The following is a 15,293-nucleotide window of genomic DNA, read 5'->3' as shown; positions in this document are numbered from 1 at the left end:
TCTAGCATTTGCTATTAAAATAAAAAATAAAATCTTGCCAAGAACTTTTTTATTTTATAGTATGATTATGACCTTTTTAAGAAGTTATCTTCAGCCCAAAGGTCCAGTACCACAGCTTGTTATGCTCTGTGAACTTAAATTTACCTCTATTAACCTGAGTTCACATACTACAAGCAGGTGTTTGAAAATATTTGTTTTTTGGCATAATATTTAAACATTTTCATCCTTACACTTTAAACAAAAATTCTAAATGTGTCACTCGTTTTATGTTGACATTTTTCATAAAATTTAATTTAATAGGTTCTGTGGCCCATTTAAATATTTAAAGTCACAAGGCCCATTATATTAAAAGGTTGGACATTCCTGCTCTGCATTTTCAACAAAAGTAAAACATTAGTTCGATTCTAACAAATGACTGCCTAGAATCTTCTCTTTGTTTTTTTTTTGGATGTTTCTTAATCTGTTGTTGGTTGTCCTTGTTTAAAGATTTAAATGTAGATGCATTACAAACTTTTAATTTTAAGTATATACAATAAATTAAGTACTGGGTAGTTCGATTGTTTGCTGTTTTTCAATCATGGAAAGTAAAATACAAAAGTAGAAGAACGGTGAAACTATGAATTTTGGCAATGATCTAACAAAGATACCACGTTATCCAATCCCTGGAATATCTGACTGTAAGTTATTCCTTGTTATTGTCTTTAATGCTTGTATATACATGATATGTGCTTGTATAGAGTTATCATAATAATTTGCTAACATATATATACTAATACTTATACTTGTCTTGACTTTTTGTTCTGTTGAAAGTCCATTTTTGTATCCTTGGGAGTTTTATTTTTATGTGATTATTTGTGGCACAATTTCAATTGCCATTTGGGTAATATCCCAGACAACAAAGTTACTTAAATTTGATAAATGACTTCTGTTCTTATTCAAATATAAAGGTACCTTAATGACTTCTGTTCTCATTCAAATATAAAGGTTCCTTACAAACATAAAAATTCCACAAAAACCTGTTTTTTCGATGATGTTTTTATGTTAACTTCTTGACAAAAAAGTATCTCAGAAAAAAATTGTTTGCCAACTCTAACAACATAAAATATGTTGCATGTAGCCTGTGCAATTTGAGTAGAAAACTTTAAACATTATATAATATTTTTCTATGTTTTAGTGGTGGATGAGTTGCCGCATGCAGTCACTAACCATGCTTTAAATCACCCTCACCCGGAGAGTCGACATGAGATTGCAAACAAAATTCTCAAGACACAAGATGCTGCTTTTATGAATCATATAGTTGATACAGTCGCAGGTGCACCCGATTACAGGTAATGACCCCTATTTTTTACTGAAGGTTGCATTATTTTTACTCAATTATAATGTATTAAATACACATCCTACAAAGAACAATCCCTTAAAATTTTCCTTCAAAGTAAACAATACTTCTTATTTTAATAATATTATTAATGGTTCTGTTTTATTGGTAACATAAGTTACAGAGGTCCACAGTCCACCAAGACATGAAATATAAAATAATGCTTTTTATTTTTTTTAACTTTGTCTCATTTGAAAATGTTTAGCGTTTGTGTCAATTTTCTTTTCCTTCTCTTGTTAGAACCAAATCTAGAGATGGTAATGTTGATGGGCTTGCAGCAGGTTCATTGTACCAAGCTTTGCCTCAGGAAATGTATTCCAGAAATATGGTAACTTTTTTTTCATAAAAACTGTTTATTTATTGTCAATGTTTGTTTGGTAAACCCTTTTATATTTTTATTGTTCTTTAACTATACTAATTTCTGATAAGAATCTTAATTGTTTTTGACAGGTTCAGCAAGGTATTAATCAGAGCATTGGACATTTAGGATTTACACAACATTCCCAACACCCTGTGTCTGGGTAATCAAACATTTATTTTTCTTGTAAAACAGTTTGCCCGGTAATACTCCTTTTAATTCACAATGTTTTGTTGCTAGGCCTTTGCAATCTTTTCCTCTTCAGAATGACCAAACTGCAAGTGCAAGAGTTAATCCACTACTTCATGGTTAGTTAGATATATGAACAATAATATATACACTCAAGGGTTGAAAATGTATGGTTTTCAAGGCCATTTTTATTACATGGATAAAAAAATTGACTTCTGTAATAAAAAAACACAATACCTGGATGGTTGGCAATTTAGTGCAATTTGCTCCATGCAACTGCTGATTGACACCAACTCACCCAACTGGAAAGTGCCCCAAACTAAAATTAGTTGTTTTTATTAAATCTACTGGACTCAATTTATCACAAGTGGTATATAAAGTCTTATGCATTTAATAGTGCAGTAACAATCAAGGCAGGCCATATAAGAACTATGTTTATATACCCACGAAAAAGCCCTTTTCATTTTGTCAGGGTGAGTGCTGATTGCAAGACACTTGCCTGACTGGCCTATATACAAATTATTTTGAGCTTTATTTATAAAAAGTTTCACAGCGGGATTCCATGATTTAGGTGTTTTTGTCTGGCAAACTTTGAATGCCAGGTGTATAAAAAATGAACTACTTTTTTATATATTTTTTTACCAAAGTCGTTTATTTTGTCCATACAATGGAAAAATCTTACATTTTTTGAAAATTGAGCAAAATCTTACATTTTTTTAACTTTTTGAAAATTGAGCAACCTTTATATTATGTATATAAGTGATTTTTCAAAGTTGGTATTGCAATCCATGTAACTTTAGGAAATACCAACCGTCCTGTTGCTAAGCCAGTTCAAGCAGTTGCCCCGCAGCCAAGGCATCCTAGACAGTTTGAAAAGGTAAGTTGCTGCGTACACTTACACTTTTGTAGTTGCTTTTAACAATGCTGTATGAATTTTGTGTTGTGTTTCTGTTTTTAGTCTATACAACAACCTCAATCGAAAGAGACCAAGCAGAATTACTATCAAGAAAAAAATACTCAGGAACCTGCAGCTAATATTCAACAAACACCTGCAATGCAGGAAGAGAATCCAAAAATCTGCCTTAAAATAAGGCATGTACTAAAACATTTTATCAGCTATTTTAAAATGTTTTTTTTATGTTAGGTTGTGTTTGACTAACTTTTTTATTACCTCAATTGAATATATTTTTTTTCTTTCTTAAATCAATTTTTTTTTAAAGGCGGACAAAGAAAAACAAAAGTAAATCAAGAGATAGGGGAGAAAGAAGTGCTGGAAATGAACCTGTTGAGTATGGGGTAGTGTCTTCTGATAAACCTGAGAACAATCCCGTTGGACCTATTAAGTTGACTCTCACACGAGTGAAAACCTCTGGTTCAAGCGAATCATCAGGATCCAAATCAGATCAAGCTTTCAAAGTTTCTTCCATCGTAGGAGCATCCTCTCCGAGAACTGAAACAAAACAGAAACCTGGAAGTGAATCTGGACAAAAGAAAGCTGAAGATGCTGCTGTGGCGATGGTAAAGCAAGTGTTTAACAACCAGTATGCGGCTTCAGTGCAGCAGCAGCAAGCACTGCCTAACAGCAGCAAACTGGAAAAAGAAAAGAACCGACACAGACCTCATAAAATCCCACAGAGTCATCCTCAAACTATACAAGCAACAAATCACCAGTCTAGAGATTTTAAACAAGATAGGGGAAATTCTCATAGCTTTGTTTCTGCACCAAAACCAAAGACTAATACTTCTGCAATTGAGCACAGGAATCCCTCTGACTTCCAGAATCCTACACAGAAGCATTCAATGATTCATCCGAGGGAAACCCCCAAACCAGCTCTACAGCAGGTTCAGCAGCAAAGGTTACCTTCCACTCAAGACAATCATAATTTTACTTTGCAATCACAGCACCCACAGCACAGAACTCCGTCCAGCCATTTTTTATCTCCAACATTTACTCCACAGCAACTTGCCCAGCATTTTCCATATTCCAATGTTGGAACCCCACCAAACATGTTCAGTTCGCCAAACATGTACAACCAGTCTTCTCAACAGGGAGGTTTTGTCTCTCCCCAGAGTTACCCTTCACATCTACTTCCAGGACAGTCCCAAGTAAACTCCTATATGCAGCAATCCTTGTGGGATAATCAGCAGGTGGCATATACACCTCAACTTCACAACCAAACAGTGCAAAATACTCCTGTTAAACCTCCACCTTATAGTGAAGCAATAGGCGGAAGAAACCAAGGCTTGGAGACTAATAAACTCTCATCTCATATTACGCAACCCGGTTTCATTTCTCCTCGTGCTAACCTTCAACAAAACTTTCAACCAGACCTTCAAGAGGTTGCAAACGCCCAACAGCGGCAAGTCCCTGCTGGAGGTAGACAGCTACATGCCACTTTTTCTACTAAAGATGTCTCTTCTGTTCCCATACCTACAGAATCAAGACAAAGCTCTTTTCAAAGTCATCATCTACCACCTTCTGTGAAAACTGACAGCCTCAGTCAAGTACATATGTCAAGTGCTCCCAAAAGGACGATAAAAGAAAATGCCCCTTATCCACTTGTGAATTATTGCAATGCTCCACAGGTGAGGCATAATGGGTTAATAAAGTGGTTCTCAAACTCTTGTGACTCCTTTAAAAAAGTTTAACCTGTCACACACTTAGCAAAATATTTTTTCACCTAAATATATTCACAAAAGCCAATTTATTTATTTGTTTGTTGAAGAAAATATTAATTTATAAGAAACAAAATCGGTATGTGACGCCATTAAAATATTTAAACAATGCACCAGAGTGTCACCTCACACAGCTTGGGAACCTCTAGGTTACTATAACTTAAAAAAATGTAAATACAGCCTGTTTGTGCAAAAACATTTTCTTTAAACACATAATAAACATTGGTAGGTTGTATCACCCAACTTTAAAATTGTGCGTAATTAATATATCATTGCAAAGCCTTTGCTTACTTACCAAACTTTCCTTGTAGACACACCCCTCTTCTGGTGGTAAAAGTAGGCATTCTTCAATATCCAGCTCCAGCCATGGCTCAAATCTTAAAAGAAAAGGTTTGAACACTTTCGTATTTTCTTTAAATTATAGACTCTCAGCTGTTTCATAAAATTGTTATAATTATAGTTACCTTTATTTTGACAATATGCAATTTTTAAAAGTAAAGATAGTTTTAAGGTTTTTACCTAAGAGCATTGCAGTAACCAGTAATATGTTTAGCAGGTATCCAGAGAGACACAGTTTTTGAGGCATGTTATAAAGGGCAAGAAGTTATCCAAAAAAATATCCTGGTTTATAAAACACTAACAGATGGGAGTGTGAACAACAGAACATGTTTATTGATAATGTTTTGTAAATTTCCTTAAAAACAGCAATTTACCAAAATGGGCTTAAGTTGATATTATGTAAAGTTGATTGTTTTATTGAAGTGTAACAGTTTGTAATGCATTTTTACAGAAACAGATCATTTTAGTTTACTTGTATAGTTTAATAATTTATTTTTCTATGTTTGTTTCAGTTATGCAATAGGTTTTTTTTAGTTGGCCATGAATGCAACAAAAAAGAAGCTGCCACAATCAGTGATCATATCATCAAGTGCCAAAATAATTAAAAAATAATCCTTTGCTGTTGTTTTTTAAATCAAAACCTCTATGGATGTAGTGTAGTTACTATTTTGAGTGTAACAGTTTGTAGTGCCATTTTGCAGAAACAGATAGTTTTAGTTTACCTGCATAGTTTATTAATTCATTTTTCTCTGTTTGTTTCAGTTATGCAATAGGAGTTTTGTAGTTGGTCATGAATGCAACAAAAAAAGAAGCTGCCACAATCAGTGATCATATCATCAAGTGCCAAAATAATTTTAAAAATAATCCTGTGCTGTTGTTGTCAAAACCTATCAGCATTGCAGCAAAAGTTCGAGTAGTTTCTGGTTCAAGTGGCTCACAGCAGACCAGCCCCAATACTTTTAGACCAAGAGACCAGATGCAAGTTGCCAAGCACGACAAGCCGAAAATGGTTTCACTAATAACCGTCCTTCCAGGCAAGTTGTAGTCTGCCCAGATATAGCAAGAAAAGTAAGGTGAATTGTGGTTGTGGCCATATTCTTTATTGAGTTTTAATTATTCAGGTTACTTGAAGTCTGTGAGTTTAGTTTTAGCTTCAGCGCCAGGAACTGGCACTATATATTTATAATGTTGTCTGATTTTGTTTATGTTGGGATAATCTGAAGAGGAGTTGTGTTTTTATAAATTTATGGTGGTTCAGGTTCAGGCAATTTTAGACAGCATATCTGCACTAGATGTGTGCTCTTTAGTATTTATTTGTTGTATATATTCCCCTTTTCTTTGTATAAAAAATCTTATCATAACTACAAGTTGAATGCATAGTTTGTGATTTTTGCTTACACAAACTTAACCAGGTGTACAACACATCCGGGTTAAGTTTATTGCTGATGCTGAAGAGGCTGACATTTATAAGTTGAAAGATGTCCTTTATCCGGATGATACTGAAGTTAACGACTTTGGTGAACTACAACCTGGCACTGAGATTGTGGCGAAATGGCCAATGAATGGAAAGCGTTATGCTGCAATTGTTATAGATCCCCTTGACAATACTGGTTCGTACACGCTTGCTGTGTTGCTTTTCCATAATATTGTTTTCGTGGAACATCTGATAACTTCTGCTGTTCTAAAACGATTTACTGCATGCTTGTAGTGGTTGCTGTGGTGTACTATACCTTATATGTTTTTGAGCAGTTTGTCTGTCCTTTGTGCTTTGTCTGTTTGTCAAAACAATCATCTTGTCAAAATGTTAGGTTTTCTCCCAGTGTTAGTGTGACTTATTTTTGTAGAGTGCACCTAACTGTGTATAACTGTAACAATAAGTAGCCCATGTCTGCCCTATAAGCCCAGAGGCCTATCCAGAAATCTAAAAGGGGGATCCCAAATTTCAACTAGGGAATTTCCCTATTTTCCGTATGACCGAATATTGACATCATAAAAAAGTGATGGTATGATGTCTTAAATAGAAAAAACACTATTCAGAAACAGCCAATTAATGTCCAGCAAAAGCAAAACTTAAGATGCAAAGCGACCATTTTAAAACACTCTTGCTAGGGGCCAGCTGTGAAACTGCTTTGTGTGCAATCACAAAGCTGTGAAACTGCTTTGTGTGCAGTTAACTTTAGGCGAAAAAGTAAAACAAGGCCGGGAAATATGTGTGATTAATTTTGGTAGAATTATGTTTCTACTTTCAGCAGCGCAGTTTCCTAAGTTCCTTGTCCGGGGCTCGCTAAATTACAAGCGCTTTCGCCACCTGCAATATGAAATGAAGATTGTTTTTCCCAAGTGGACACAACATTCATGTTCACAATTTTTTACTGTATTAAAACCTCTCATTACATTCCTTAACAAGCAGTCACTTACAAATCTGAAACAGTAGTAGTATCTAATATCATTGTGGCAATGCTTTGAGGCATATGTTGGAAAATTATATGACATGTCATTTTAGATAATGCATTTAAATATGAAAACTTTTGAAAGCTTTATATAGACTCAGAAATATAGGATTTTATGTTTTTTTTGCGGTTTGTCACTTTCTTTCAGTGTGCTACTGGTAAGGCTTGCGACAGACCTAGCAGTCCCACTGCTTTTTTATATCATTCCTAATCACTAAATTATGGGAATTCTATGTTGCCAGATGTAAAAAGCTAATATCCATTAAAATAAAATAAAAAACAACAGGTAGACAGTAAACAATTTAACAAGCTTAAATGAAAAATCTTATCGTCATGGACATCCTAAGCCAGTGGTTCTCAACCTTTTTTCTTTCGTGGCCCATTTACGTTGAAAAAAAATTCTGTGGCCCAATAGTTTTATGAAAGAAAAAACTGTAAAATAGGTTTAGAACAAAACACAGCAGAAACCAATTTCAAAACAGATTATTTATTCAACCGTGCATTAGTGGGGTTCTTGCGGCTGAACAATAAATTTACATTCCTTTTTAATTCCTCCCCAAGCCATTATTCCTGTAAAATTAAATATAGTGACACAAACGAAAAAATGAAACTAAATCTGAGTTTTTTCAAAATGGTCTGTGGCCTACCTCAAATGTTCTTATGGCCCACCAGTGAGCCATGGCCCACTGGTTGAGAACGGCTGTCCTAAGCCAGCTTTTGTGGTATTTTTTGATGAGACCATTCTTTGTATTTTTTATTGGCACACAGCTCAAATAAATTTAATTTGTATGTTTTGAACAATAATAATACTCACGTAGATATCACCTGGTTCATTTAGTTGTTTTAATGTCGATTCACAAAACAACTAAATATGGATCTAACTGATTTTAATGTTGATTTTAACCTTTTTTTGTTTAGTTTTTATTTACCAAGCTAGATAATCTTGTTTCCTTTTTTAAGTAGATTGTCACAACACAATCTTAATTTTTTATTAGTGTTCATTAGAGATCGATCGATATCACTTTTTTGGACCGATACCAATAACCGATTTATTACAATTTTGTCAACCGGTACCCGATACCGATACCGATTTTTTTTATATTCCTAAGAAATGTTAAAAAATTGAATTAATTGAAAATAAAATCCAAATAACGTTTTAGATTATATACTTTCATTAATTGTTAAACTAATATTTTGCATATTAACTTGGTGTGATGCTAAAACCCAATTTTTTTTTGTTAAAAAATGGGTAAGTTGTTTGTTGTACAGGAAAATTTATATCATATTTTCGTACTAAAATATCGGCCAAAGTATCGGCCTACATTCACTGATACCGATACATCGGTAAAAGCCAAATATTGGCTGATATTAGTGGTAAGCTCGCGATATATCGGTCTATCTCTAGTGTTTATTGTTATCACTGTTGTAAAATTTAGTATTATAGTCCAGAATTTCTAAAACAGGAAATAACAATTTAATAAAATCTATTTACTGTAAAATGCCTGGCTCTCAAAAGTTTTTTATTAAAGTTTGATGTTTGATTGTAATTTCTAAAAAAAATTGTAAAAAGTAAAAATATGTATTTCTTTATGCTAGGACGGCGATTTAGAGAAAGAAAGCCACCTCCCAAACCATTCCAGGCTCAAGTGGGCTCTGGCCGCAGGGAAAGAAGAGATAGTTACAATCAGCCATCTGTGGTTATCGATAAAATTGATGTCAATAAATTTGCATCGGACACTGCTATTCCCAAGCATTTGCTGGATGACAATGATTTTGGTGCTTACACTTCGATGGCTGACAGAATTAAAGACAAGAAACGAAAGCGGAATGAAACTAAAGGTAAAATAATGATGTTTGCGCCTATTTGATTTGTTTTTGTTAGATTAAGTTATTTTATTAAAAGTTGGTTAGAATAAAATTTGGTTTATTAGAAGTTAGTTGCAAAGGCAATATATATCGCATTGATAAAAAACAAATATTATAACTAGGGCGATTATTTTTTGACCTGAAAAATTAAAATTTTTACCTAAAAATAATTTATTTTGACAAAAATTTGACCTGTTAGAAATACATCGATTTAAATAACCTAAGCGTTGTTAATCACGCGTTTTTATACCGTATATTGCTCTAATAAATATATAATACGGTTAAAATGACTTTGAACAAAAATCAAAACTAATTTGTTTTGATAAAATTAAACGATAAATTTCAAAACAACTGAACGACGAATTTCAAAAAGCTAACTATAGTTTTTTTTTTTTTGTAAACGATTTACGTGCATTTTTATTCGATTTTGACTTGAAAAATTTTTGACAAATTTTGACCTAACATGTAAATTTTGACAAAATTTTGCCTTTTTTTGACAAGTCAAAAACTAATAGCCCTAATTATAACATATTAACCTTCAATTATTAAAAAAATATTTAACTAAGAAGTTGTTTTTAAAATTACTTATAGACTGACCCTGTGTGATATTTTCTGCTAAAAATTATTTCTTTACTCAATGGTGCAGGACAAAAGCGGAAGCATGAATCTTCTGCCAGACTTATCACTATGCAAAGTGATGACTCTGCTGATGAAAGCTTTCGCTCTCCGGACTCTAAACGTTCACACCAGGAAGAAATGCGTAAAAGAGAAAGAAGGAAAGCTGTGGAGTCTCGGATTAAAAGTGAAGGTAAGACAAATATCCGTATTTACTGATGAAACTAAAAAACTGCTCAAATCCATAGCTTCTTCAACTCTGATTCACATGACAAGTTTTTACATTATTTTAATTAAACATGGGGCTTGACTGTCAACTCTCTTGCCGGTTCCAACTTAAAATTTGAGATAATGAATTGAGACATTTTATTTAAGACACCAGAGCAAAATTACTACTTTTTTGACATGCTTTTTAACCAAAAGTATTTCTAGGTAGAAAAACTATTGCCTTGATTTGTCTACCGTGATAAAAAAATTAACATCTTAGATGGTGCTGGGTTATTTCACCACATGAACAAAATGATTTCCACCATCTTTGACAACATGGATTCCATCGACCCCAGGATATTAGCAGAGGCTATGGATGAGGGAAATTCCCAAAAAGCCCTTGTTCCACAGTGCTTGATTCTTTCTAGGCCCAAGCTTCAAGAGCTGAGTGGAGAATTGGCCAAACTCAAGGCGACTGGCCACCTCTGTGGAGTAAGTACAGCTTACCAATGTTACCATGTTTACTGCTTAACGCCCGAACATTTGTTACTTAAAACCTTATTGCAGCCCTCAAAATCGCGTGTGTTAGTCAGTAGTTCAAGAGGCCAAACACTAAGTAAATATCGAAACGTGGTTGACAGAGGGAACCCAATTACTTGATTCTGAATTACACCCTTTAAGCTGTCACCATTATTTTCTTTACATGAGGCAGTGGCATGTTACATATTGTTTAATCAATGCATTACATATAGGAATTATGTTATACTATACAAAAATGCTATAAAACAACATAAAACCTCTCTGGTTATCGATATCGTACTTTTCTGAGCAATTTTGCATGTTTTTATGGTTAATATCTTATCATTTTGCAAAATATTAAGATTTCACTAAACAAGTCCAGCTCAATGTTTTTGGAAAGGCCATAATTCGAAAAAAGGTTTAGAGTGAGGCCTTGAAACCATTTCTTGAGACGTTCTAACCTTGGTACACAATTTATTTGTTTACTATTCTTTACTAAACACCGTAAATCTAATAGGTGTCAGATGCTTTCTTCTTAGAACTTAATCCACCGAAGTTCCCATGTTTTTTATGTTATTTTGGCATTAAACAAATTATCTTATAAGACAAAATAACCAAACACCTTTCTTTTCGCCTCAAAGGCATTTAATTAAGGTCATTGTTTTTCATTCCAGCGTATTTATCTATTAATCGAAATATGTCCAGCTAGATCATTACTAAAAAGGATTTTTTTTTCAATTGACTAGGATTGGAGACTTAGCTTGTAATTTCTAACCAAATTCCCTTTTTTGCTGTAAATATTGATCAAACGAGGCAATCAAACCCGTCAGACTATTTAGCCTTTTCTAATAGCGGTTAAACTTTTTTTGTTTAACTTTCTTTAATCGCGTTTTATATGCAATTTGCGCTTTATATTTCTAACCTTTAACAGTGTTTCCTTCGTAATTTTCCATTTGCTATAAGTCTTTTTATTCAGTTACCGAAGAAATCACTTGTCCGCCTGCTTACAATTTTGGAGCCCAATATAAGAGACGGAGTGCATCTTCGACCATTAAAGCCTACTGTAAGTACAAGTACTAGCTTATCCAGTATATTGTTTTAAGGATGGTTACACACTAGCTTCCTCGACTGACATACGTGTATAGTGGTAGCAATTCGCCAAAATTATAAGAGTGTAACATATTTTTTTAAACCCGCAGTAGAATCTGTTTTGTTCACTTAGAAAGCAAATCGTGCATAACAAAATTTTCAGCAGTTCACTAATGTCCAATCTCCGTACTGACCGAGCATCCTTACAGGGTCACAGCTCAGAGGAGCAAAAGTGGAACCGAGAGTCGAAGCTTGAGCGCATTAACGGCTCAACGGAAGCGGCGCTGGCAGCAATGCACGTGCTCACAGCCCACAACATGCCCAAAGCCGTCTACCTCGACGACATAATGGAGAGGAGCGCCCAGTTGCTTCGCCAGCAGCTCTCCAACACCATTTACCCGGAGTACGACCTGGTCTACCGCTCGCCAAACCTTACTTCCACACCCGGGAAAAAGAAAGGCGGAAAAGGTAGGCGTTGAGTCAGTTGCCGCATCATGTATAAAATAAATCCATCACCAACTGATTTCAATTGACACGTGCGACAAGTATAACAATTGCTGCATTAAATTTTCCATGTAAACTTAAAGGAAATTACAATGTTTTGTTGATGTGTTTCTTAAAAAATAGTAAACATGCAAGATATGCAACACATCACTTCATGTATCTTGTATGTTGTTTGTGCACAACATATGTCACATTTCGAACATTATTGTTTCATTTTAGTTGATGTAACGAACATGCTTGGCATGAGGTACACCTTACCGACGTGCCATCGATTTCTACTTATCCACCTTTTTATTGTGATGACAATTACGGCTGTGTTCAATGTATTTCAAAAGACATAAACAACCTTTCATACGCAATTGTCAAAAAGAAGCCGCTTACTTTTACAGTTAGATATAGTTTTCCATTAAAATTTCTTCCTGGTCACCAAAGCCAGGTTTGGGTTCATCCGTTAGGACTTTCAAATTAGGACAACTGAGAGTGTTTTCATAAATAAATAGTCAGTGCGAATTGTACGCCTTTTTGTGCTAAACAGTATCTTACTATGTTTTGGCAGCTGAGCTTGCAAGCACAGCTAGCACCAGAATGAAGCGCGCGCATTACAAGGGGCCGAAGAACCGCACGATACTGCAGCTTTACAACAAACTCAACATCCTTCTCGGGCTCTGGGTGGAACTAGTCACCTTGCAACCTATGACGGACACCACAGTGCTGCAGGTAATTAAGTCCTTCGCAATTACATTTTGATATATTCCCAATATAACAAGTTTTTAATGTTAGAAATAAATCCAGCTGCTGCCATCGTCATCTTTATAGTGTGCGGAATACAGTTATCGTTAGAAATTTATATCAAAAACTTGGCAAATGTCATGTCAAGTTTAATACCTACTGTAGCTTTTCTAAGAATGGATTTTATTTCAAGCGAAGGACTTGCTTTGTCATTTAAACAATTTATAAATATCGTAGACAACCGAACAGGCTTTTTAGTATGTCTAAATTGAATGTTGATTATTTGTGAAAATGACACCCCAATTTCCAAACTTCATTGGTTTGTAGTTTTCCCATTAGTCGTAAAATTGTTAATCCGCTAGAAGTCAACAATAACGAGTTTACTGGTTTCGTACGACTTAAAATAACTTTTGTGAACGGCCTAAAATGATAAGTGCCAATACATATTTTGGTGTGGGGCCTTCAGAGGGGCTAACCTAAATTAGTTGATAAGTTAAGTGACTGGGGTAGAAAAGTCTAGCCTGTTCTGAGGTTAGACTCACGTGGTTCTCAACCTTATATGCTTCGTGACCTCCTTTAAAAGGCTCTCAGTCTTGGATGCCACTCTGCTTATAAAAATACCTCACATTCGATTGTGTTTAACGTGTTTTCACTTGTTTTACTTAAACGAAAAGCAATGAATGAATTCACTTACTTTCTAAAAACTTAACAAGTCAGTCATTTTAATATAAATGAACTTAGTTAGTCATTACAAAGCTTGTTCTTGGACTCCGCCAAAGTATATTAATACCTAGCTAGAGAGTTATGCCCGTGCCCCTAAAGTGGGGTGACCGAGAGCCACGGTTGAGAAACCCTGGTCTAGGCATTAAGCATTCTTATTCAAGTCTAATTATAAACCTTGTCTGCTTAGATTTCGTCTATTGGTGTTTCCCCGTTTTTTGTGGAAAACGTGCGCGAACTGCAGCTGAGTGCGATCCGCCTTACCACCGCCATTTTCTCCCGCTACGATAAGCACCGCTCATTAATACTAGAAGACATCTTTCAGTCGCTTGCCAGGTTGCCAACCAGCAAACGGAACTTAAGGAGCTACAGGTGAAACCTTGTTTAAGAAATAGCCGTCTTTTTATAGCTGTTTTCGTATTTTCATTCTGTTTTTGTGAAATTTTACTGTGAGGTCACCTGGGTCAGCTAACGAGCAGCGAGTTACTCGTCCTGTTCTAAACGAGGTATTGTCAAAAAACATACTTTTATAGGTGCAAAAGATTTACTTTTATAGGTGCAAAAGATTGCTAGCGTTAAAAAATTGCGGTAAAACGCAGTTCGTAGTCCCCGATGGGTAAAACTGCGTTAAAATGACTAAAAATTAAATTTCTAAAATATCGCTTAACAAACGTAGACTTGCATGAAAACCTACTAAATACAGCAAAAATAAACAATCCTACAGCAGTTTCCTTAACCTGCCATACGCCCAATTATATAGGCCGAAAATTTATTTTCGAGACATATCTTGTTTTTGCCGTTATTCTTTTTTGGTTATTATATGGGCCGAAAATTTATTTTCGGGACATATCTTGTTTTTGCTCTTATTCTTTTTTGGTTGTTATGGTTTGCTTGGTATGTTTCAGACCGATTTTTGTCCGAAGCATTATAGAAAAAGTTATCGTAGAACTTTCACATTTTCAGACATGGCGTAGAGTGGTATGTAGGTGCGCTGTAGAGGTTTATGACTCTGCATCCCTAGGGGCCTTTTATTGGGGGGCAAAAAACAAAAGTGTGACGTTATTGTTTTAGTTTTTACAGCTATCTACTATGGTTTGCTATGGTATGTTTCAGACCGATTTTTGTCCCCGAAGCTTTATAGAAAAAGTAGAGATCGTAGAACTTTTAAATTTTCAGACATGGCCTAGAATGGTATGTAGGTGCGTTGCGTATAAAAGGTTTAGGAGTCCGCACCCCTAGTTACCCCTAATTGGGGCACAAAAAACAATAGTGTGGCGTCATCGTTTTAGTCCTTTACAGCTATCTACTCCTATTTAGTTCATTTCGATATTGTTCCTTCCAAGGCTGACTTACGCCGAGGAAGATGTCGCATCTTCGGATGAAGAGGAGACGTCGGCGGGAAGAAAGAGCAGCGGAGGAGGAGTCGGCTCGGAGCTGCAGTACATCCAGATGGTGTCCGCTCTTGTGCTGCAAATGATGCACGCCATCTGCCAACTTCCGCATGTTGAGCTTCCCGATGAAAACGAATCCGCTAACAACGCAGAAAAACAGCTCCAGGTAACTCCGCAACATATTAATAATAATTTCGTAAGTAATAAAATTTAGTCATCTTACATGGTCGTGAGTAAGCGTTTTTTTTTTAATTTAAAGCTTTATT

General features: G+C 35.1%; 1 protein-coding gene across 1 annotated transcript in view; it reads left to right on the top strand.

The window, feature by feature from the left end:
• The first annotated feature begins 492 nt into the window (after positions 1 to 492).
• The window catches only part of LOC146164148 (nipped-B-like protein A), a 29,153-nt gene continuing 14,352 nt past the window's right edge, over positions 493 to 15,293 (top strand). The window contains exons 1-18 of the mRNA XM_083381415.1: positions 493 to 677; positions 1,175 to 1,328; positions 1,616 to 1,703; positions 1,826 to 1,896; positions 1,974 to 2,041; positions 2,723 to 2,799; positions 2,881 to 3,014; positions 3,143 to 4,508; positions 4,910 to 4,988; positions 6,350 to 6,547; positions 8,984 to 9,226; positions 9,900 to 10,061; positions 10,356 to 10,567; positions 11,571 to 11,657; positions 11,893 to 12,151; positions 12,744 to 12,904; positions 13,827 to 14,008; positions 14,980 to 15,193. Of these exons, the coding sequence (XP_083237541.1) occupies positions 617 to 677; positions 1,175 to 1,328; positions 1,616 to 1,703; positions 1,826 to 1,896; positions 1,974 to 2,041; positions 2,723 to 2,799; positions 2,881 to 3,014; positions 3,143 to 4,508; positions 4,910 to 4,988; positions 6,350 to 6,547; positions 8,984 to 9,226; positions 9,900 to 10,061; positions 10,356 to 10,567; positions 11,571 to 11,657; positions 11,893 to 12,151; positions 12,744 to 12,904; positions 13,827 to 14,008; positions 14,980 to 15,193 (3,816 nt within the window). The 5' untranslated portion in view covers positions 493 to 616. The remainder of the gene's footprint in view (positions 678 to 1,174; positions 1,329 to 1,615; positions 1,704 to 1,825; positions 1,897 to 1,973; positions 2,042 to 2,722; positions 2,800 to 2,880; positions 3,015 to 3,142; positions 4,509 to 4,909; positions 4,989 to 6,349; positions 6,548 to 8,983; positions 9,227 to 9,899; positions 10,062 to 10,355; positions 10,568 to 11,570; positions 11,658 to 11,892; positions 12,152 to 12,743; positions 12,905 to 13,826; positions 14,009 to 14,979; positions 15,194 to 15,293) is intronic.

This window comes from Ascidiella aspersa, chromosome 2 (genome assembly GCF_963924565.1).
Source record: "Ascidiella aspersa chromosome 2, kaAscAspe10.2, whole genome shotgun sequence".
Lineage (NCBI taxonomy): Eukaryota > Metazoa > Chordata > Ascidiacea > Phlebobranchia > Ascidiidae > Ascidiella > Ascidiella aspersa.
Note: the sequence above shows the minus strand (reverse complement) of the source record. Positions and strands in the feature narration are given on the sequence as shown.